The following is a 25,709-nucleotide window of genomic DNA, read 5'->3' on the forward strand; positions in this document are numbered from 1 at the left end:
GACAGAGCTTTAACTTCAGTCCTACACCATTAGGCATCATGTCCGTCAACAGTCCTCCACTTGCTGCCGTGACAACACAACACACTCTCCAGGAAACATCCACTTCAATCCTGTCTGTCCCTCTTCACAAACACTCACTCTCTACTAACACCACAATACTGCCAGTCAGTGTTAGGATACACTGGCCCTGCCACAACACACAGGCGCACACACACACAGGCGCACACACACACAGGCGCGCACACACACACACACACACACACACACACACACACACACACACACACACACACACACACACACACACACACACACACACACACTTGTGCATCCATAAGCACACACAAAACCACACATTCAGAGAAGATCTACACTGAGCATACCAAACACCTTCCTAATATTGAGTTGCAGTCCCCCCCCCCCAATTCATCAGGGCATGGACTATACAAGGTGTTGAAAGCTTTCCACAGGGATGCTGGCCCATGCTGACTCCAATGCTTCCCACACTTGTGTCAAGTTGGCTGGATGTCCTTTGGGTGGTGAACCATTCTTGATACACACAGGAAACTGTTGAGCATGAAAAGCCCAGCACAATCATTTTTTGTTTTGCCCATTCACCTTCTGAATGGCGCACAATCCATGTCTCAATTGTGTCAAGGCTTAAAAATCCTTTAACCCGTCTCATCCTCTTCATCTACACTGATTGAAATGGATTTAACAAGTGACATCAATAAGGGATTACCCTGGATTCACCTGGTCACTCTGTCATGGAAAGAGCAGGAGTTCTTAATGTTTTGTATGTCAATCTGTGAGTGTATATGTTATGTGTGTGTGGGGAGGGGGTGCGGTGTGTGTCATCAGAGTAACAATGTCTGTGTGCGCTAGCCATCAGTGAGAAGTCAGTGCTCACCCCACACTTGCTGAGAGCGATGTACCACCATCTCTCCCTCACCGAGCGGAAACTACGACCTCCCACACAACTCAGCACCTCCTCATCTCCCTCTCCTTCCACCTTAGAGACAGAAACAGAGAGAGAGAGTTCATATTTCAAAAACACAACTCAGCACCTCCTCATCTCCCTCTCCTTCCACCTAAGAGACAGAAACAGAGAGAGAGAGTTCATATTTCAAAAACACATTGAATCAACACATCCTAACACATTTCCAAAGAGGGAGTTACACACAGACCCCTCTGTCTCACATACACACACTCCTCACACCTCAAAAGAGCTCTTTTAGTTAGAACTAAAAACAACCACAGTCCCATAGGAGAACATACAAGACAAGCCCACATATACAGTGCCTTCAGAAAGTATTCATACCTCTTGACTTATTCCACATTTTGTTGTGTTACAGCCTGAATTAAAAATGGTTTAAATATTTTTTTCCCTCACCCATCTACACAATATCCCATACTGACAAAGTGAAAAGATGTTTAGACATTTTTGCAAGTTTATTGACAATTAAATACAGAAATATCTCAATTACATAAATTTTCACACCCGAGTCAATACTTTGTAGAAGCACCTTTCGCGGCGATTACCGCCTTGAGTCATATTGGGTATGTCTGTTTCAGCTTTGAGTCGTCTTGGGTATGTCTGTTTCAGCTTTGAGTCGTCTTGGGTATGTCTGTTTCAGCTTTGAGTCGTCTTGGGTATGTCTGTTTCAGCTTTGAGTCGTCTTGGGTATGTCTGTTTCAGCTTTGAGTCGTCTTGGGTATGTCTGTTTCAGCTTTGAGTCGTCTTGGGTATGTCTGTTTCAGCTTTGAGTCGTCTTGGGTATGTCTGTTTCAGCTTTGAGTCGTCTTGGGTATGTCTGTTTCAGCTTTGAGTCGTCTTGGGTATGTCTGTTTCAGCTTTGAGTCGTCTTGGGTATGTCTGTTTCAGCTTTGAGTCGTCTTGGGTATGTCTGTTTCAGCTTTGAGTCATCTTGGGTATGTCTGTTTCAGCTTTGAGTCGTCTTGGGTATGTCTGTTTCAGCTTTGAGTCGTCTTGGGTATGTCTGTTTCAGCTTTGAGTCGTCTTGGGTATGTCTGTTTCAGCTTTGAGTCATCTTGGGTATGTCTTTTTCAGCTTTGAGTCGTCTTGGGTATGTCGGTTTCAGCTTTGATTCGTCTTGGGTATGTCTGTTTCAGCTTTGAGTCGTCTTGGGTATGTCTGTTTCAGCTTTGAGTCGTCTTGGGTATGTCTGTTTCAGCTTTGAGTCGTCTTGGGTATGTCTGTTTCAGCTTTGAGTCGTCTTGGGTATGTCTGTTTCAGCTTTGAGTCGTCTTGGGTATGTCTGTTTCAGCTTTGAGTCGTCTTGGGTATGTCTGTTTCAGCTTTGAGTCGTCTTGGGTATGTCTGTTTCAGCTTTGAGTCGTCTTGGGTATGTCTGTTTCAGCTTTGAGTCGTCTTGGGTATGTCTGTTTCAGCTTTGAGTCGTCTTGGGTATGTCTGTTTCAGCTTTGAGTCGTCTTGGGTATGTCTGTTTCAGCTTTGAGTCGTCTTGGGTATGTCTGTTTCAGCTTTGAGTCGTCTTGGGTATGTCTGTTTCAGCTTTGAGTCGTCTTGGGTATGTCTGTTTCAGCTTTGAGTCGTCTTGGGTATGTCTGTTTCAGCTTTGAGTCGTCTTGGGTATGTCTGTTTCAGCTTTGAGTCGTCTTGGGTATGTCTGTTTCAGCTTTGAGTCAGCTTTGAGTCGTCTTGGGTATGCTTGGGTATGTCTGTTTCAGCTTTGAGTCGTCTTGGGTATGTCTGTTTCAGCTTTGAGTCTGTTTCTTGGGTATGTCTGTTTCAGCTTTGAGTCGTCTTGGGTATGTCTGTTTCAGCTTTGAGTCGTCTTGGGTATGTCTGTTTCAGCTTTGAGTCGTCTTGGGTATGTCTGTTTCAGCTTTGATGTCTGTCTTGGGTATGTCTGTTTCAGCTTTGAGTCGTCTTGGGTATGTCTGTTTCAGCTTTGAGTCGTCTTGGGTATGTCTGTTTCAGCTTTGAGTCGTCTTGGGTATGTCTGTTTCAGCTTTGAGTCGTCTTGGGTATGTCTGTTTCAGCTTTGAGTCGTCTTGGGTATGTCTGTTTCAGCTTTGAGTCGTCTTGGGTATGTCTGTTTCAGCTTTGAGTCGTCTTGGGTATGTCTGTTTCAGCTTTGAGTCGTCTTGGGTATGTCTGTTTCAGCTTTGAGTCGTCTCTTGGGTATGTCTGTTTCAGCTTTGAGTCGTCTTGGGTATGTCTGTTTCAGCTTTGAGTCGTCTTGGGTATGTCTGTTTCAGCTTTGAGTCGTCTTGGGTATGTCTGTTTCAGCTTTGAGTCGTCTTGGGTATGTCTGTTTCAGCTTTGAGTCGTCTTGGGTATGTCTGTTTCAGCTTTGAGTCGTCTTGGGTATGTCTGTTTCAGCTTTGAGTCGTCTTGGGTATGTCTGTTTCAGCTTTGAGTCGTCTTGGGTATGTCTGTTTCAGCTTTGAGTCGTCTTGGGTATGTCTGTTTCAGCTTTGAGTCGTCTTGGGTATGTCTGTTTCAGCTTTGAGTCGTCTTGGGTATGTCTGTTTCAGCTTTGAGTCGTCTTGGGTATGTCTGTTTCAGCTTTGAGTCATCTTGGGTATGTCTGTTTCAGCTTTGAGTCGTCTTGGGTATGTCTGTTTCAGCTTTGAGTCGTCTTGGGTATGTCTGTTTCAGCATGTCTGGTTCAGCTCTGAGTCGTCTTGGGTATGTCTGTTTCATCTTTGAGTCGTCTTGGGTATGTCTGTTTCAGCTTTGAGTCGTCTTGGGTATGTCTGTTTCAGCTCTGAGTCGTCTTGGGTATGTCTGTTTCAGCTTTGAGTCGTCTTGGGTATGTCTGTTTCAGCTTTGAGTCGTCTTGGGTATGTCTGTTTCAGCTTTGAGTCGTCTTGGGTATGTCTGTTTCAGCTTTGAGTCGTCTTGGGTATGTCTGTTTCAGCTTTGAGTCGTCTTGGGTATGTCTGTTTCAGCTTTGACTCGTCTTGGGTATGTCTGTTTCAGCTTTGAGTCGTCTTGGGTATGTCTGTTTCAGCTTTGAGTCGTCTTGGGTATGTCTGTTTCAGCTTTGAGTCGTCTTGGGTATGTCTGTTTCAGCTTTGAGTCGTCTTGGGTATGTCTGTTTCAGCTTTGAGTCGTCTTGGGTATGTCTGTTTCAGCTTTGAGTCGTCTTGGGTATGTCTGTTTCAGCTTTGATTCGTCTTGGGTATGTCTGTTTCAGCTTTGAGTCATCTTGGGTATGTCTGTTTCAGCTTTGAGTCGTCTTGGGTATGTCTGTTTCAGCTTTGACTCGTCTTGGGTATGTCTGTTTCAGCTTTGAGTCGTCTTGGGTATGTCTGTTTCAGCTTTGAGTCGTCTTGGGTATGTCTGTTTCAGCTTTGCACATATGGATTTGGTGATTTACTCCAATTCTTCCTTGCAGATTTTCTAAAGCTCTGTTTAGTTAGATGGGGAGTGGCGGGGAACAGCAATCTTCAATTCTTTCCACATCAAGTTCAAGTCTTTCCACAGGGACTCAAGTCTTGGCTGGGCCACTCAAGGACTTTCATATTCTTGTTCTGAAGCCATTCCAGAGTTACTTTGGCTGTATGTTTGGGGTCATTGTCCTGTTGGAACGTAAATCTTCGCCCCATTTTGAAGGTCGTTTGCACTCTGAAGCAGGTTCTCACCAAGAATGCGCTTGTATTTAGCTGCATTCGTTGTTCCCTCTATTCTTACCAGTCTCCCAGTCCCTGCCACTGAAAGGCATCCCCATGGCATGAGTCTGACACCACCATGCTTCACAGTAGCGATGGTGTTAGACGGGTGAGGAGCTGTGCCTGGTTTTCTCCAGACATAGCACTTTGCATTCAGGCCAAGAGTTAAATTGATCTTTTGCCTTAAGATCTCAGTCATTCATGTGCCTTTTTGTAAACTAAAGGCGTGTTGTCATGTGCCTTTTTCTCAGGAGTAGCTTCCGTCTGGCCATTCTCCCATAAACCCAGATTGGTGAAGTGCTATAGAGCCTTCAAACTCAACTCTGGACCTCAAAGCCAATTCCACTGCATTTTCTCCTTGTTGACCTTTAATCATGGACTGATTTGGGTTAAAATAATGATCAGGTAGAACAGTAAAGCAGCAGGCTCCGGACCTCGTAGGGAAAGAGTTGAAATATCTGTGCTGTAGAGACAGTTGTCCTTCTGGCAGGTTCTCCCATCTCAGCCAAGGAACTCTGTAGTTCTGTCAGAGTGGTCAATGGATTCTTGGTCACCTCCCTGACCAAGATCCTTTTTGCCGAGTTGCTCAGTTTGGTTGGACAGCCTGCTCTAGGCAGAGTCTGGGTAGATCCATATTTTTCCCATTTCCCAATGATTGGAGACCACTGTGCTCTTGGAACCTTTCAACACTATAAATTGTTTTACAACCTTCCCCAGATATATACCTCATCACAATTCTCCCTCAGAGCTCTACGAAGAGTTCCCTGGACTTCATGGTCTGGTTTCTGCTCTGACATGCACTATCAACTGTGGGACCTTATATATACACCGGTGTGTTTTTATTGGCCACAGGTGGACTCCAATCAAGTTGTAGCGACATCTCACGTACGACCAAAGGAAATTGAATGCACCTGAACTAAGCTTGGAGTGTCATAGCAAAGGGTATTGATATTTCTGATATTTCATTTTCAATAAATTAACAAAACATCTCTAAAACATGGTTTCACTTTGCCATTATGTGGTATGTGTGTATTTTTATATTTAATCTATTTCATTTTGAATCCAGGCTGTAACACAACAAAATGTGGAATACGTCAATGGGTATGAATACTTTCTGAAGGCACTGTATGAGACAGAGAGCTGTAGAGGTTGTCCATGTTCTTACCACACAGCCAGACCAGGTGTAGCGCGTGGTCAGGTTGATAACCTGGTTATTCTCTGGTCTCAACACCGCCTCCTTCTGGTAGCAGTCCTGCGGTCAAGAAATACGGTCAAGAATAATAAAGAAACTTGTCATACACACATCACATTATGCACACAGGTACTGGACATGAACTAACCACTAACAGGTACTGGACCTTATATAACTAACCACTAATAGGTACTGGACAGGTGGACTAACCACTAACAGGTACTGTAGCGAACTAACCACTAATAGGTACTGCACCTGAACTAACCACTAATAGGTACTGATATTTCTGATATTTCACTAACCACTAATAGGTACTGGATGTGTGAACTAACCACTAATAGGTACTGGACGAACTAACCACTAACAGGTACTGTGAATAACCACTAACAGGTAGGACTAACTAACCACAACAAAATGTGGAACTAACCACTAATAGGTATGAATACTAACTAACCACTAATAGGTACTGTAGAGGTTGTCCATGAACTAACCACCAATAGGTACTGGAGGTTGATAACTAACCACTCAGGTACCGCGAACTAACCACTAATAGGTACTGACGAACTAAAGAATAGGTACGGAACTAACCAATAAAAAGGTACTGTGAACTAACCACTAACAGGTACTCGAACTAACCACTAATAGGTACTGGACTAACTAACCACTAACAGGTACTGGACGAACTAACCACTAATAGGTACTGGACGAACTAACCACTAACAGGTACTGGACGAACTAACCACTAACAGGTACTGGACGAACTAACCACTAATAGGTACTGGACCTAACTAACCACTAGGTACTGGACGAACTAACCACTAATAGGTACTGGACGAACTAACCACTAACAGGTACTGGACGAACTAACCACTAATAGGTACTGGACGAACTAACCACTAACAGGTACTGGACGAACTAACCACTAACAGGTACTGGACGAACTAACCACTAATAGGTACTGGACGAACTAACCACTAATAGGTACTGGACGAACTAACCACTAATAGGTACTGGACGAACTAACCACTAATAGGTACTGGACGAACTAACCACTAATAGGTACTGGACGAACTAACCACTAATAGGTACTGGACGAACTAACCACTAATAGGTACTGGACGAACTAACCACTAATAGGTACTGGACGAACTAACCACTAATAGGTACTGGACGAACTAACCACTGGACGAACTAAATAGGTACTGGACGAACTAACCACTAATAGGTACTGACGAACTAACCACTAATAGGTAGGTACTAATAGGTACTGACCGAACTAAACTAACCACTAACCAATAGGTACTGGACGAACTAACCACTAATAGGTAACTAACCACTAAACTAACTAACCACTAATAGGTACTGGACGAACTAACCACTAAATAGGTACTGGACGAACTAACCACTAAATAGGTACTGGACGAACTAACCACTAATAGGTACTGGACGAACTAACCACTAACAGGTACTGGACGAACTAACCACTAACAGGTACTGGACGAACTAACTACTAACAGGTACTGGACGAACTAACCACTAATAGGTACTGGACGAACTAACCACTAATAGATACTGGACGAACTAACCACTAATAGGTACTGGACGAACTAACCATAGAAATAGAATGAATAGAAAGGGAATCTCCATTCAAGTCAATGATGGCATAATCACTGGCAACCATTTTGAGTCCACCCATAGTCCCAGGTGGTATTAGATAGAACGTCGCAAGTAGAAAAGGACTCCCGTGGGTCTTGCAGGTTGCGCGGTATTCCGGCAGGAATCAAAGTGATGTTCTAGAGTCTAGTTTGGTACAGGATGCGACAGTCCACAAGAACGGGCAGTACAGGAATAGTTTTAAACAGATTTTTTGGGGGGGAAGGGTTAGTCTCACTCTCACTACTTGCTCCAGTTGTAGCCAGTCACTACTTTGCCTCAGTTGCCAACATATGTCAGTGAATGATGAAGCCTTCAAGAGAGGAATTGTAACATCTCGTTGCAGCCAAGGATCCATCCCTAACAGTAGAGCCATTTAAAGGAAAGAGCAATGTTTTAGCCAAATTTGATATATGCACTACCGTTCAAAAGTTTGGGGTCACTTAGAAATGTCCTTGTTTTCCATGAATACATACATGAAAATAGTTGCAAAGTGAATAGGAAATATAGTCAAGACGTTGACAAGGTTATAAATAATGATTTTAAATTTAAATAATAATTGTGTCCTTCAAACTTTGCTTTAGTCAAAGAATCTTCCATTTGCAGCAATTACTTCCCTTTTAGACCTTTGGCATTCTAGCTGTCATTTTGTTGAGGTAATCTGAAGAAATTTCATCCCATGCTTTCTGAAGCACCTCTCACAAGTTGGATTGGCTTGATGGATACTTCTTACGTACCATACGGTCAAGCTGCTCCCACAACAGCTCAATAGGGTTGAGATCCGGTGACTATAATGGAGTGGCCAGCACAGACAGAATACCAGCTGACTGCTTCTTCCCTAATTCGTTCTTGCATAGTTTGGAGCTGTGTTTTGGGTCATTGTCCTGTTGTAGGAGGAAATTGGCTCCAATTAAGCACCACAGGGTATGGCATGGCCTGGCAAAATGGAGGGATAGCCTTCCTTCTTCAAGATCCCTGTACAACTCTCCCACTTTACCACCACCAAAGCACCCCCAGACCTTCACATTGCCTCCACCATGCTTGACAGGTGGCGTCAAGCACTCCTCCAGCATCTTTTCATTTTTTCTGCATCTCACGTATGTTCTTCTTTGTGATCCGAACACCTCAATCTTAGATTTGTCTGTCCTTAACACTTTTTTTTCCCCAATCTTCCTCTGTCCAGTGTCTGTGTTCTTTTGCCCATCTTAATCTTTTATTTTTATTGGCCAGTCTGAGATGTTTTTTTCTTTGCAACTTTGCCTAGAAGGCCAGCATCCCAGAATCGCCTTTTCACTGTTGACCTTGAGACTGGTGTTTTGCAGGTACTATTTAATGAAGCTGCCAGTTGAGGACTTGTGAGGCATCTGTTTCTCTTACTAGACACTAATGTACTTGTCCTCTTGCTCAGTTGTGCACCGGGGCCTCCCACTCCTCTTTCTATTCTGGTTAGAGCCGGTTTGTTCTGTTCTGTGAAGGGAGTAGTACACAGTGTTGTACGATATCTTCAGTTTCTTGGCAATTTCTTGCATGAAATAGCCTTCATTTCTCAGAACAAGAATAGACTGACGAGTTTCAGAAGAAAGTTATTTGTTTCTGGACATTTTGAGCCTGTAATCGAACCCACAAATGCAGATGCTCCAGATACTCAATGAGTCTAAAGAAGGCCAGTTTTATTGCTTCCTTAATCAGAAGCACAGTTTTCAGCTGTGCTAACATAATTGCAAAAGGGTTTTCTAATGATCAATTAGCCTTTTAAAATGGTAAACTTGTATTAGCTAACACAACGTGCCATTGGAACACGGGAGTGATGGTTACTGATAATGGGCCTATGTAGATACTACATTTTTAAAAATCTGCTGTTTCCAGCTACAATAGTCATGTACAACATTAACAATGTCTACACTGTATTTCTGATCAATTTGATGTTATTTTAATGGACAAAAAAGTGTTTTTCTTTCAAAAACAAGGACATTTTTAAGTGACCCCAAACTTTTGAACACTAGTGTATATTGAACAAAAATATAAACGCAACATGTAAAGTGTTGGTCCCACGTTTCATGAGCTGAAATATAAGATCCCCGACATGTTCCATACGTACAAAAAGCTTGTTTCTCAAATTTTATGCACAGATTTGTTTACGTCCCTGTTAGTGAGCCTTTCACCTTTGCCAAGATAATCGATCCATCTGACATGTGTGGCATATCAATAAGCTGACTAAACTGCATGATAATTACACAGCTGCGCCTTGTGCTGGGGACAATAGAAGGCCACAACACAATGCCAGAGATGTATCAAGTTGAGGGAGTGTGCAATTGGCAGGCTGAGTGCAGTAATGTCCACCAGAGCTTTTGCCAGAGAATTTGTTAATTTCACTACCATAAGCTGCCTCCAATGTTGTTTTAGAGAATTTGGCAGTACGTCCAACCGGCCTTACAACCGCAGACCATGTGTAACCACGCCAGTCCAGGACCTCCACATCCAACTGCGGGATGGCCTGCGGGATCGTCTGAGACCAGCCACTCAGACTGCTGATGAAACTGAAGGGTATTTCTGTCTGTAATAAAGCCCTTTTGTGGGGAAAAACGAATTCTGTTTGACTGGGCCTGGCTCCCCAGTGAGTGGGCCTGGCTTCCAAATGGGTGTGTCTATGCTCTCCCAGGTCCACCTGAAGCCACAGTAATCTTTTCGAAGGCTCTATATCTCTAAGTGTGAGCATTGCGAACCATAGGTTGGGATTTTACATGTGCATTGAACAACACAGCAGCTTTTCGCAATGTTTTGTTATTTCTGTATAACAAACAAGAGTAGACCATGAAGTTGGCTCTTTTACAATGGTGGTTAATAAGAAAGAATGTTTGTTTCCCCCAATTTGTGGGTGTGGTCGAGGGGAATTCCTTCATATGATGTGAATATCTGAATATCAACTGGCTATGCCAGGAAGTAAAAGCATGATGTGTACCCTTCAAAATGTGCTTTGATTTGTTGAGTAAACTCAACTGATATTACAAAAAAAAGAAATTGGCTGTTTTCGCTGCATAACATGAAGAAGTTGTCCCTTTTCAGGTTTAGAAGACTAAATGCTAATGCTAACTCCCATTTGTGTAAGCTGGTTAGCATACAGAAATCAGTGGTGGTAGTCAGTCATTTTTAACTGTAATGCAGTTGATTGGTAACAATGACATAAACAGGAATTGGGTTTCACATCCATACAAACATTATATTCAGATTTTTACCTCAACAGTGTGAAATACACATGTAAATAATAGCCTAAATGTAGGATAATTTTGCTGGGAGCAATGAGGAGACTCAGGATCTTTTATTTTGTGTTCAGATTAATAAAGTTAACATGGACACGTACCACGCTGCATTTTGGTCCGATCCTTCATATTCCTCATCAGACGAGGGCGAGAATCATTACAGAACTACCCTCCAAAAAGGGACCAAGCAGCGTGGTAAGGAGGAGCAGCGCGATCTGGAGAAATGGACGTGGGAGGAGATATTGGACGGCAAGGGACCCTGGGCACAGGCTGGGGAATATCGCCGTCCCAAAGAAGACCTGGAGGCAACAGGCACGAGAGGCAGCCCCAAAAAATGTTTGGGTGGGGGTACACGGGGAGATTGGTGGAGTCAGGCGATAGACCTGAGCCAACTTACCGGAAGAAGCGTAGTATTGGTCAGGCACCGTGTTATGCGGTCAAGCGCACGGTGTCGCCAGTACGTACTCATAGCCCGGTGCGCTATAGGCCAGCCCCCCGCAAGTGCCATGCGAGAGTGGGCATCCAGCCAGGGCGAGCGGGCAACATGCCTGCTCAGCGTGTTTGGTCTCCGGTACGCCATTTCGGCCCAGGGTATCCTGCACCGGCTCTGCGTGCTGTGTCTTCGGGGTGCTGTGAGGGTGCAGTGCGCCCTATGCCTGCGCTCTGCCCGTGCCGGGCGAATGTGGGCATTGAGCCTAAGGGAGAGGTGTGAGTGGTATGCACCAGATCTCCAGTGCTCACCCACAGCCCGGTACTAACCTGTGCCTGCATTCTGGAGGGTCCGGGCTAAAGTGGTCATCCAGCCTGGAGGGGTGGTGCCAAGGCTGCGCACCACAGCTCCAGTGCTCCCCCACAGCCCGGTCCATCCGGTGTCTCCTCCATGCACCAGGCCAGAGCCTCCCGCCTGTCCAGCGCCGCCAGAGCATCCCGCCTGTCCGGCGCCACCAGAGCATCCCGCCTGTCCGGCGCCGCCAGAGCATCCCGCCTGTCCGGCGCCGCAAGAGCCTCCCGCCTGTCCGGCGCCGCCAGAGCCTCCCGCCTGTCCGGCGCCGCCAGAGTCTCCCGCCTGTCCGGCGCCGCCAGAGCCTCCCGCCTGTCCGGCGCCGCCAGAGCCTCCCGCCTGTCCGGTGCCGCCAGAGTCTCCCCGCCTGTCCGGCGCCACCAGAGTCTCCCGCCTGCCCGGCGCTGCAAGAGCCTCCCGCCTGTCCGGCGCCGCCAGAGCCTCCCGCCTGTCCGGCGCCTCCAGAGCATCTCGCCTGTCCGGCGCCGCAAGAGCCTCCCGCCTGTCCGGCGCCGCCGTCTCCCGCCCTCCGGCGCCGCCAGAGCATCCCGCCTGTCCTGCGTCCCGCAAGAGCCTCCCGCCTGTCCGGCGCCACCAGAGCATCCCGCCTGTCCGGCGCCACCAGAGCCTCCCGCCTGTCCGGCGCCACCAGAGCCTCCCGCCTGTCCGGCGCCACCAGAGTTTCCCGCCTGTCCGGCGCCGCCAGAGCATCCCGCCTGTCCGGCGCCGCAAGCATCCCGCCTGTCCGGCGCCGCAAGAGCCTCCGCCTGTCCGGCGCCGCAAGAGCCTCCCGCCTGTCCGGCGCCGCCAGAGTCTCCCGCCTGTCCGGCGCCACCAGAGCCTCCCGCCTGTCCGGCGCCACCAGAGCCTCCCGCCTGTCCGGCGCCACCAGAGCATCCCGCCTGTCCGGCGCCACCAGAGCCTCCCGCCTGTCCGGCGCCACCAGAGCATCCCGCTTGTCTGGCGCCGCAAGAGCCTCCCGCCTGTCCGGCGCCGCAAGAGCCTCCCGCCTGTCCGGCGCCGCCAGAGTCTCCTGTTTCGTTTTTTCACCTTTGTTATTTTGTGTTCAGATTAATAAAGTTAACATAGACACGTACCACGCTGCATTTTGGTCCGATCCTTCATATTCCTCATCAGACGAGGACGAGAATCGTTACAGTGATTGTGAGTGTACCCATGAGTTTACCAGTCAAATTGCCACGGTTAGAGCGTCCAAGCCCGTTCTATTCATTCTATTTCTATGGAACTAACTCCATATAAAGAAACAGAAATGCCTGCACACACAATGTCGCCCAGATCACAGAGGGAGCATGGTCAGGTAAAACACACATATACACACACACACATGCCAAGTGTGACACAGAGTAGTGGTTTCTCACCTTGTCCGGCTTCTTGTACACAGCTGGCCACTGAGAGCTGTCATCAAAGTAGAGCAATATATTCTGACAGCATCGCGACTAGAGAGGAGAGAATGGAGGAGGGAAGGAATGGGAAAAGGGGGCCTAAGATTAATACCAGACTGCCTCAAAGTCTGTAGACCACTAACAGCAACCGGAGGAACACAGAAAGGTGGACAGAAATAACAAAAGAGGAGAGGATAGAGAGGAGAGGACAGGGTAAATGTATGGAGAATATAACAGGAACAGACAAGGGTAGATACAACTACCAAAGACAGAAAGAGTGAGGAGCGAGAGGGAGAGAAAATTAATCAGTGAGGAGAGAGATGAGAGAAATGGACATAGAGGAAAGATGATGAAGGGAAGAAAAGAATAGGGTACATTGGAACAGAGAGAGAGAGAGAGAGAGAAACTCACTAAGAGAGAGAGGTTCAACAATACTGATGAAACCAAATAAGAAAAGAGAATGATAGATAGGAGATCAGTTGACCTATAACCTCACCTTTTGGTAGCGGAACCGGAAGTCCAGACGTCCAAAATCAGTGAGAAAACAGAAGCGAGTGAGGAACAACCAGTCCTGTTTAGAGTGGGGAACCAGAGACGGGGCGAGGAGGGAGAGAGGGGCATAGGGTAGAAAATTGGGAGAGGAGAGGGGGAGATGAAGGTGAGATGGGGGGAAGAGAGCAGGAAAACCTGGCTGTAATACTCAACCAGCATCATGTCAAGATATAGTGCTGATGGTATACAGTGCTTCACTGTCCTTCCATAAGGCACTGCAGCAGGGTATCAGTCAATGGGCTGTCCTGCAGATGTAGGCTGACAGACACATTCACTGTCTGTATAGAATTGATCATTTTAAACAACACAGAAAATCCGTAGCCATATGTCAGAGAGTAAGCCATCTGTAGTTAACAGTTAACACACTCAGACATACAGAACCAGTCAAAAGTTTGGAAACAACTACTCATTCAAGGGTTTTTCTTTATTTTTACAATTTTCTACATTGTAGAATAATAGTGAAGACATCAAAACTATGAAAAAAACACATGTGGAATCATGTAGTAACCCAAACAGTGTTAAACAAATCAAAATATATTTTATATATGTTTTATTGTTTAAAGTAGCCACCCTTTGCCTTGATGACAGATTTGCACACTCTTGGCATTCTCTCAAGCAGCTTCATGAAGAATGCTTTTCCAACTGTCTTGAAGGAGTTCCCACATATGCTGAGCACTTGTTGGCTGCTTTTCCTTCACTCTGCGGTGCAACTCATCCCAAACCATCTCAATTAGGTTGAGGTCGGGTGATCTGATGCAGCACTCCATCACTCTCCTGCTTGGTCAATTAGCCCTTTCACAGCCAGGAAGTGTGTTTTGGGTCATTGTCCTGTTGAAAAACAAATGTAAGTCCCACTAAGCTCAAACCAGATGGGATGGCTGCAGAATGCTGTGGTAGCCATGCTGGTTAAGTGTGACTTGAATTCTAAATAAATCACTGACAGTGTCACCAACAAAACACACCCACATCTCCTCCTCCATGCTTCACGGTGGGAACCACACATGCAGAGATCATCTGTTCACCTATTCTGTGTCTCACAAAGTCACGGCGGTTGGAACCAAAAATCTCAAATTTGAACTCATCAGACCAAAGGACAGATTTCCACCAGTCTGATGTCCATTGCTTGTGTTTCTTGGCCCAAGTAAGTCTCGTCTTCTTATTGGTGTCCTTAAGTTGTGGTTTCTTTGCAGCAATTCGACTATGAAGGCCTGATTCACACAGTCTCCTCTGAACAGTTGATGTTCAGATGTGTCTGTTACTTGAACTCTGTGAAGCATTTATTTGGGTTGCAATATGAGGTGCAGTTAACTCTAATTAACTTATCCTCTGCAGTAAAGGCAACTCTGGGTCTTCCATTCCGGTAGGGGGCCTCATGAGAGCCAGTTTCATCATAGCCTTAATAGCTTTTGCGACTGCACTTGAAGAAACTTCTTTAAATTGACTGACCTTCATGTCTTAAAAGTAATGATGAACTATTGTTTCTCTTCGCTTATTTGAGTTGTTCTTTCCATAATATTGACTTGGTATTTTACCAAATAGGGCCATCTTCTGTATACCATCCCTACCTTGTCACAGCACAACTGATTGGCTCAAAAGCATTAAGAAGGAAAGAAAATCCACAAATTAACTTTTAACAAGGCACACATGTTATTTGAAATGCATTCCAGGTGACTACCTCATGAAGCTGGTTGAGAGAATATCAAAAATGTGCAAAGCTGTCATCAAGGCCAAGGGTGGCTACTTTGAAGAATCTCAATAAACTATATGTTGTGTTATTTCATAGTTCTGATGTCTTCACTATTATTCTACAATGTAGAAAATAGTCAAAATAGAGAAAAACCCTTGAATGAGTAGGTGTGCCCAAACTTGACTGGTACTGTATATCAAGAGGCCTAACTTCCAGACCTGCAGTACTACATACTGCACTTCAATGTATTTTATTGTCCTAGATTGTATTGCCCTAGGCTAAAGGTGTGTCCATGACTACAGAGCAGTCAGAAAGGAGGAGAGGTGGTGGAACTGGGGGCTGTGCCTGGGGTATATCATATGACTGCCCAAGGACTGTGAAAGACCCCCTTGTTAGGCTCAGACACACACACACCAAACCTCCATTTCCCCCATTATTGTCATAGCAACTGCCACATGCTGCCCGAGTTTGCAGCTGCCATAGAAACCATGAAAGTCACCGCACTCTCTCAGAAATACACACTCCCTTCTACTTCCTTCTCTCTTTCGCACGCACGCACGCACGCACGCACGCACGCACGCACGCACGCACGCACGCACGCACGCACGCACGCACGCACGCACGCACGCACGCACGCACGCACGCACGCACGCACGCACGCACGCACGCACGCACGCACGCACGCACGCACGCACGCACGCACGCACGCACGCACGCACGCACGCACGCACGCACGCACGCACGCACGCACACGCACGCACGCACGCACGCACGCACGCACGCACGCACGCACGCACGCACGCACGCACGCACGCACGCACGCACGCACGCACGCACGCACGCACGCACGCACGCACGCACGCACGCACGCACGCATACGCACGCACGCACGCACACACACACACACACACACACACACACACACACACACACACACACACACACACACACACACACACACACACACACACACACACACACACACACACACACACACACACACACACACACACACACACACACACACACACACACACACACCCCTGTAAATTAATCTGTGTTGCACAGACATATTAATCTAATTTTAAACCCTCCAGGCCAAACAGGTAAACGTCTTTCCATTTGTATTGACCATCTCTCTCGCTCTAGCTGTCTTTCTGTCCTTCTGTATCTACGACCACTTCTCTATCTGGCTGTCCTTCTGTATCTACGACCACTTCTCTATCTGGCTGTCTTTCTGTCCTTCTGTATCTACGACCACTTCTCTATCTGGCTGTCTTTCTGTCCTTCTGTATCTACACCTCTTCTCTATCTGGCTGTCCTTCTGTATCTACGACCTCTTCTCTATCTGGCTGTCTTTCTGTATCTACGACCTCTTCTCTATCTGGCTGTCTTTCTGTCCTTCTGTATCTACGACCTCTTCTCTAGCTGGCTGTCTTTCTGTACTTCTGTATCTACGACCTCTTCTCTATCTGGCTGTCTTTCTGTATCTACGACCTCTTCTCTATCTGGCTGTCTTTCTGTATCTACGACCTCTTCTCTATCTGGCTGTCCTTCTGTATCTACAAACTCTTCTCTATCTGGCTGTCTTTCTGTCCTTCTGTATCTACGACCTCTTCTATATCTGGCTGTCTTTCTCTCCTTCTGTATCTACACCTCTTCTCTATCTGGCTGTCCTTCTGTATCTACGACCTCTTCTCTATCTGGCTGTCTTTCTGTATCTACGACCTCTTCTCTATCTGGCTGTCTTTCTGTCCTTCTGTATCTACGACCTCTTCTCTAGCTGGCTGTCTTTCTGTCCTTCTGTATCTACGACCTCTTCTCTAGCTGGCTGTCTTTCTGTACTTCTGTATCTACGACCTCTTCTCTATCTGGCTGTCTTTCTGTATCTACGACCTCTTCTCTATCTGGCTGTCTTTCTGTATCTACTACCTCTTCTCTATCTGGCTGTCTGTTCTGTCTACCCTACCTTCTCTGTCTACCCTACCTGTTCTGTCTACCCTACCTACCCTACCTTTATTAACCTGTTCTGTCTACCCTACCTGTTCTGTCTACCCTACCTCCTCTGTCTACCCTACATGCTCTGTCTACCCTACCTGTATTAACCAGTTCTGTCTACCCTACCTGTTCTGTCTACCCTACCTGCTCTGTCTACACCGCCTGCTCTGTCTACCCTACCTACTCTGTCTACCCTACCTGTATTAACCTGTTCTGTCTACCCTACCTGTATTAACCTGTTCTGTCTACCCTACCTTCTCTGTCTACCCTACCTACAGTCACCTGCTCTGTCTTCCCTACCTGCTCTGTCTACCCTACCTGCTCTGTCTACTCTACCTGTATTAACCTGCTCTGTCTTCCCTACCTGCTCTGTCTACCCTATCTGTATTAACCTGTTCTGTCTACCCTACCTGCAGTCACCTGCTCTGTCTACCCTACCTGCAGTCACCTGCTCTGTCTACCCTACCTGCTCTGTTTACCCTACCTGCATTCACCTGCTCTGTATACCCTACCTGCTTTGTCTACCCTACCTGCAGTCACCTGCTCTGTCTACCCTACCTGCAGTCACCTGTGCTCTGTCTACCCTACCTGCTCGGTCTACCCTACCTGCAGTCACCTGCTCTGCCTACCCTACCTGCAGTCACCTGCTCTGACTACCCCACCTGCGTTGTCTACCCTACCTGCTCTGTCTACCCTACCTGCAGTCACCTGCTCTGTCTACCCTACCTGCTCTGTCTACCCTACCTGCAGTCACCTGCTCTGTCTACCCTACCTGCAGTCACCTACATGTCTACCCTACCTGCTCTGTCTACCCTACCTGCAGTCACCTGCTCTGTATAACCTACCTGCTCTGTCTACCCTACCTGCAGTCACCTGCTCTGTCTACCCTACCTGCAGTCACCTGCTCTGTCTACCCTACCTGCAGTCACCTACATGTCTACCCTACCTGCTCTGTCTACCCTACCTGCAGTCACCTACATGTCTACCCTACCTGCTCTGTCTACCCTACCTGCAGTCACCTGCTCTGTATAACCTACCTGCTCTGTCTACCCTACCTGCAGTCACCTGCTCTGTCTACCCTACCTGCAGTCACCTGCTCTGTCTACACTACCTGCAGTCACCTGCTCTGTCTACCCGACCTGCTCTGTCTACCCTACCTCCAGTCACCTGCTATGTCTACCCTACCTGCTCTGCCTTCCCTACCTGCAGTCAGCTGCCATGTCTACCCTACCTGCTCTGTCTACCCTACCTGCAGTCACCTGCTCTGTCTACCCTACCTGCTCTGTCTACCCTACCTGCAGTCACCTGCCATGTCTACCCTACCTGCTCTGTCTACCCTACCTGCAGTCACCTGCTCCGTCTACCCTACATGCTCTGTCTACCCTACCTGCAGTCACCTGCTCTGACTACCCTACCTGCAGTCACCTGCTCCGTCTACCCTACATGCTGTCTACCCTACCTGCAGTCACCTTCTCTGACTACCCTACCTGCTCTGTCTACCCTACCTGCAGTCACCTGCTCCGTCTACCCTACATGCTCTGTCTACCCTACCTGCAGTCACCTGCCATGTCTACCCTACATGCTCTGTCTACCCTACCTGCAGTCACCTGCAGTCACCTGCTGCTCTGTCTACCCTACCTTCTCTGTCTACCCTACCTGCAGTCACCTGCCATGTCTACCCTACCTGCTCTGTCTACCCTACCTGCAGTCACCTGCTCTGTCTACCCTACCTGCAGTCACCTGCCAAGTCTACCCTACCTTCTCTGTCTACCCTACCTGCAGTCACCTGCTCTGACTACCCTACCTGCAGTCACCTGCTCTGTCTACCCTACCTGCAGTCACCTGCCATGTCTACCCTACATGCTCTGTCTACCCTACCTGCAGTCACCTGCCATGTCTACCCTACCTGCAGTCACCTTCTCTGTCTACCCTACCTTCTCTGTCTACCCTACCTGCAGTCACCTGCTCTGACTACCCTACCTTCTCTGTCTACCCTACCTGGAGTCACCTGCTCTGACTACCCTACCTGCAGTCACCTTCTCTGTCTACCCTACCTTCTCTGTCTACCCTACCTGCAGTCACCTGCTCTGACTACCCTACCTGCAGTCACCTGCTCTGTCTACCCTACCTGCTCTGTCTACCCTACCTGCAGTCACCTGCCATGTCTACCCTACCTGCTCTGTCTACCCTACCTGCAGTCACCTGCTCTGTCTACCCTACCTGCTCTGTCTACCCTACCTGCAGTCACCTGCCATGTCTACCCTACCTGCTCTGTCTACCCTACCTGCAGTCACCTGCTCTGTCTACCCTACCTTCTCTGTCTACCCTACCTGCAGTCACCTGCTCTGACTACCCTACCTGCAGTCACCTGCTCTGTCTACCCTACCTGCTCTGTCTACCCTACCTGCAGTCACCTGCCATGTCTACCCTACATGCTCCGTCTACCCTACCTGCAGTCACCTGCCATGTCTACGTAACCTGTTCTGTCTACCCTACCTGCAGTCACCTGCTCTGTCTACCTTACCTGCAGTCACCTGTGCTGTCTAGACAGCCTCATTAATTACTGTTGTCACGTTGCTTAACTAAAAAACAATGCTAATAGCAGGATACCCTCGGATTCAAAAGTCCAACACACGGTGTAAAAAAAATGCACCCCCCTCCCCAATTTGACAAATATTTGTTTACACCCACAAATAACATTAACTGTAGTGAACCTGTGTTTATAAACATTGCTAACAACTTATTTTGAGGCACATTCGGAACCAGGTAGGGCTACGGGCCAGAAGGTTGACGGTTTGCTAACCACCACAGAAGAGCTCACTCTCCCTGGCGGTTTCATTACACTACGATCAGAGCTGGGCAAAGACAATGATCAGCTCGGGGGGGAATTAGATTTAACATTTTGATTCCATATTTATAATTATATAAAATATATGCAATTCATTTTCCATCAACAGGTTTCAACACAACCAATAAATAAAGCATGCCGACTTCGGGCACTTCAATATCATGGTTTGCGTTTTCAACACCAGAATGCATAGATTATGTCAATCTCAACAAACAGAAAACACATCCCTCCTTACCTTGTAGGCTTGCCCAGTATTGAAGATTTGGCTTGACAATCTCTGATTGTCATCAAAACTTTTTGGTGTTTTGTAACAGATATCTCTTGATTGGATTGATTGATTTTATTTGTCAGTAAAAAGTATATATATATATACACACAGTACCCATGTCAATTCAGCGTCTGTATTGGAGTGTTAGATTCTAGGTGAGTGAGGAATAGCCGCTCGGATTGGAGAGGAGGCAGAGCACGCATTAAAGTTTCCTGAATAACTGGGCTTATCTGGGGCATATGTTTCGGTTAGCTGGTAATTGCTGGCTTTAGGCCAATAAAATGTATTAAAAGCCGTGATGGTTCAGACCAGTTCGTAAGGGTTTTGTTTCATTCGGAGCCCTTTTCTTTGTTTGCCACAATATAATATCCTGCTCCTATTTTAAAAATCTACTTTCTTTTGATGTTACCCAAATAAAGTTTAGAAACTTGTGTGAAGGTTTGATGTGGCTATTAGCATATTAAACTGCAGGCCTATGATATTAAGGGAGTGCGCACCGACACCAACAGTTTCACTTGAGGAAAAATATTTTAGGCCTACCAGAGTTACTCCCATAACCTTACAATATGACGGTTATCTTTATAAAAAATATTAGGATAAAAAAACGAACAAAGTAGACTCCTTCTGTACCTCTCTCTCTCTCTCTCTCTCTCTCTCTCTCTCTCTCTCTCTCTCTCTCTCTCTCTCTCTCTCTCTCTCTCTCTCTCTCTCTCTCTCTCTCTCTCTCTCTCTCTCTCTCTCTCTCTCTCTCTCTCTCTCTCAGAAGAAGAAGAAGAAGAAGAAGAAGAAGAAGAAGAAGAAGAAGAAGAAGAAGAAGAAGAAGAAGAAGAAGAAGAAGAAGAAGAAGAAGAAGAAGAAGAAGAAGAAGAAGAAGAAGAAGAAGAAGAAGAAGAAGAAGAAGAAGAAGAAGAAGAAGAAGAAGAAGAAGAAGAAGAAGAAGAAGAAGAAGAAGAAGAAGAAGAAGAAGAAGAAGAACTTACCGTGAAATGCTTACTTACAAGCCCTTAACCAACAGTGCAGTTCAAGAAGAAAATATTTACCAAGTAGACTACAATAAAAAGTCATAATAAAAAGTATCACAATAAAAATAAGGAGGCTAAATACAGGGGGCACCGGTACCGAGTCAGTGTGCAGGGGTACAGGCTAGTTGAGGTAACCTGTACATGTAGGTGGGGGCGAAGTGACTATGCATAGATAATAAACAAACAGGAAGTAGGAGCAGTGTACAAGAGAGAGGGGGGAGGGGCGTCAATGTCTGACAATTTTATGGGCTTTCCTCTGACACCGCTTAATATATAAGTCTATAGGCCTAAGCATGCAATGCCCAGATGCATTTAGTACTCAAATCTCTGACAGCTGAACCATGAGGTGGACAATTATTATTTAAGGAAAGTAAAAACCAATAAAACATTAAGCTATAAAGCTTTGTAATGCTAGACATCTACACACAAGGAAAGTGGCTCATTTGGCCAATATCCCTTGTTTATTGGTGACGCCGGTTGTGTGGGTGACGCCGGTTGTGTGGGTGACGCCGGTTGTGTGGGTGACGCCGGTTGTGTGGGTGACGCCGGTTGTGTGGGTGACGCCGGTTGTGTGGGTGACGCCGGTTGTGTGGGTGACGCCGGTTGTGTGGGTGACGCCCTAATGGGTTAAGCACCCAATGCATATGGATTTCTCTAATGTCCAATAACTAAAAATCTGTTCCATCTCCAAGGCATGATTAGTCGAACACCAAATATTTTTGTAAATGTCTCGCTCTGTTGGTGGTGGGGGCACCTGAATCAGCTGCCCTGCGCACCGAGTAGGCGACGTGTTCACATTTTGAACCATTTCACGTCTGAAGGTATAAACTCTGCCTCCCTGGCGGGCCCAGGGGTAGCAAATCAAGTGCACTATAGGCCTACAACTGGCCAATCAGATGGCTCAGATGACTGTGTCTGCAGTAATGTAGCAGGCGTAAAAGAAAGCTACAGCAAAGTTGATACTGTGAGATTTATAAACTTTAAAAGCATGACCAGAAAGAGACTGTCAACGAATATTATACAGCAAAGAGCTGCTGTTTTGATGAGTGAGTTCATGTTTATGTTTTTACTTAGAACTGTCAACACTTTCTATTCAACACTATTATTAACACTACCATAAAATGTGTGTTTTCCCTACTGCCACTCACAATACAACCAGCACTGCAACTGCAATGAATGAGTAGGAAAATGTATCGATAGGCTTGCATTGTTATTATTAGTGTCTTGGGTCTTCGTTCTTTGGTCATAGAAATAACAAAATACATTTGTGCATGAGGCAGAAATAATGTGGTGTGACTCGAGTTTCGTCATCAAATCAAATCAAATCATCAGCTGGAAGACGGCGTCCCTTTTGGGTCAGTGTCAGCTGAGGAAAGGGAGAGCGGCGAGACGTTGAGAGGCAGATCCTCAGTCTGCTGCCCTCACCCTCTGCTGAGACTGACCATCAGATGCTGGCTCCATCAGCCCGGTAAAAAAAAGTGTGATCATATAGTCTTACTTATAGTCAGTCTTAAACGGTCCGAGAAGAACAACAATGCATTGGCAAGGCAATTCAAGCAAAGCCAATATGCGGTAATAGTGTTTTGGGCCTATAGCCTACTGCTCAAATCTCATTACTACACTATTGTTTCATTAGGTTAATGTTGCATAGGCTTACATTTTTTAAGTAACGTAAAAAAACTATTTGAACAGTATATCTCGGCTTGCATTTTGACTCAAAGTGATCTTGACTCAAAAAAGTTGGGACCACTGCTATAGCCTATTACAGATGTGGACAAACAATCCACCTACCACTATTGTCACTTCGGCTCCCGAGTGGCGCAGCGGTCTAAGGCACTGCATCTCAGTGCTAGAGGTGTCATTTCCACGGTCGTAACTTTAATGGGGAAAAAACGACAGGCACAAGCAAGAGTATGAAAGAGTCAAATTAAAGCAATCACTGCAGCAATATTTAAGTGACAAATTGATTTTGCACTCCTCAAACAGGAAATACTGTATATGGCTGAAAAAAGATCCTCAGGTGGGGAGGGGGTGCGCTTAAGGAACAGTAAGGGAATAGAGCCTAACAGTGTTTCTGAGCAGGTCAGTCCAGTCTAGCCCCAATCCATGCAGTTCAGTGTAAGCCCAGAAGGCACCTGTAGTCCTGCACTAGGCCCAGTCAGTGGAGAGTAGTAGGGGAACAGGAGCAGTGGAACAGTGGATGGGGTGTCAACCTTAATCCCCCTTAGTCCTCTCATTTCCCCAAGGCCACTGCATTGTGACGCAGAGACATTGAGCCAGTGTGTGTGCATGTGTATATGAGTGAGTGTGCGAGTGTGTGTGTATGCGAGTGTGCGAGTGTGTGTGTGTGTGTGTGTGTGTGTGTGTGTGTGTGTGTGTGTGTGTGTGTGTGTGTGTGTGTGTGTGTGTGTGTGTGTGTGTGTGTGTGTGTGTTAGACAGCCCATTAATCAAGTGCTAGGCCTCGATGCAGTATCCGGTCACTACAGCAGTCACTACTACTCCCTCTCTCTCTGTCCCTCTCTTACCCCTCTGTCTGTCCCTCCTTTCCTCGATCTCTCTCTCTCCCTTCCTCTTTACCTCTCTCTCCCTGTCCTTTCCTCTCTCTCCAGAACCCAGTTTGCTTGCTAAACCTCATTAACAATGAATTACCAATCAACTATAGTCAAGTCACCCCTGGACCTCTCAATGATTCATTAGTAAGGTTACACAATGGTGCAACACAAACACACTCACTTGCCTCAACATACTCACAGCCACATGAAATCACAATCACACACAAACATAAATAAACTAAAAAACCTAACCTATAATCCTCCCCACCATCACTGAACATACCTATAATCCTCCCCACCATCACTGAACATACCTATAATCCCCCCCACCATCACTGAACCTGAACATACCTATAATCCTCCCCACCATCACTGAACCTGAACATACCTATAATCCCCCCCACCATCACTGAACCTGAACATACCTATAATCCTCCCCACCATCACTGAACCTGAACATACCTATAATCCTCCCCACCATCACTGAACCTGAACATACCTATAATCCTCCCCACCATCACTGAACCTGAACATACCTATAATCCTCCCCACCATCACTGAACCTGAACATACCTATAATCCTCCCCACCATCACTGAACCTGAACATACCTATAATCCTCCCCACCATCACTGAACCTGAACATACCTATAATCCTCCCCACCATCACTGAACATACCTATAATCCTCCCCACCATCACTGAACCTGAACATACCTATAATCCTCCCCACCATCACTGAACATACCTATAATCCTCCCCACCATTACTGAACATACCTATAATCCTCCCCACCATCACTGAACCTGAACATACCTATAATCCTCCCCACCATCACTGAACCTGAACATACCTATAATCCTCCCCACCATCACTGATCATATCTATAATCCTCCCCACCATCACTGAACCTGAACATACCTATAATCCTCCCCACCATCACTGAACCTGAACATACCTATAATCCTCCCCACCATCACTGAACCTGAACATACCTATAATCCTCCCCACCATCACTGAACCTGAACATACCTATAATCCTCCCCACCATCACTGAACCTGAACATACCTACAATCCTCCCCACCATCACTGAACCTGAACATACCTATAATCCTCCCCACCATCACTGAACCTGAACATACCTATAATCCTCCCCACCATCACTGAACCTGAACATACCTATAATCCTCCCCACCATCACTGAACCTGAACATACCTATAATCCTCCCCACCATCACTGATCATATCTATAATCCTCCCCACCATCACTGAACCTGAACATACCTATAATCCTCCCCACCATCACTGAACCTGAACATACCTATAATCCTCCCCACCATCACTGAACCTGAACATACCTATAATCCTCCCCACCATCACTGAACCTGAACATACCTATAATCCTCCCCACCATCACTGATCATATCTATAATCCTCCCCACCATCACTGAACCTGAACATACCTATAATCCTCCCCACCATCACTGAACCTGAACATACCTATAATCCTCCCCACCATCACTGAACCTGAACATACCTATAATCCTCCCCACCATCACTGAACCTGAACATACCTATAATCCTCCCCACCATCACTGAACCTGAACATACCTACAATCCTCCCCACCATCACTGAACCTGAACATACCTATAATCCTCCCCACCATCACTGAACATACCTATAATCCTCCCCACCATCACTGAACCTGATCATACCTATAATCCCCCCCACCATCACTGAACCTGAACATACCTATAATCCTCCCCACCATCACTGAACCTGAACATACCTATAATCCTCCCCACCATCACTGAACCTGAACATACCTAT

At 46.5% G+C, this 25,709-nt stretch overlaps 1 protein-coding gene across 1 annotated transcript in view; it reads right to left on the minus strand.

Annotated features, from left to right (window-relative positions):
• Window positions 1-25,709, minus strand: part of LOC118367661 (transmembrane protein 145-like) — a 48,258-nt gene that overhangs the window by 19,055 nt on the left and 3,494 nt on the right. Inside the window, exons 2-5 of the mRNA XM_052494733.1 lie at window positions 13,448-13,522; window positions 12,928-13,005; window positions 5,831-5,917; window positions 911-1,012 (exon numbers count right to left, since the gene is read on the minus strand). Of these exons, the coding sequence (XP_052350693.1) occupies window positions 911-1,012; window positions 5,831-5,917; window positions 12,928-13,005; window positions 13,448-13,522 (342 nt within the window). The remainder of the gene's footprint in view (window positions 1-910; window positions 1,013-5,830; window positions 5,918-12,927; window positions 13,006-13,447; window positions 13,523-25,709) is intronic.

The sequence above is a fragment of the Oncorhynchus keta genome, chromosome 34, assembly GCF_023373465.1.
Source record: "Oncorhynchus keta strain PuntledgeMale-10-30-2019 chromosome 34, Oket_V2, whole genome shotgun sequence".
NCBI lineage: Eukaryota > Metazoa > Chordata > Actinopteri > Salmoniformes > Salmonidae > Oncorhynchus > Oncorhynchus keta.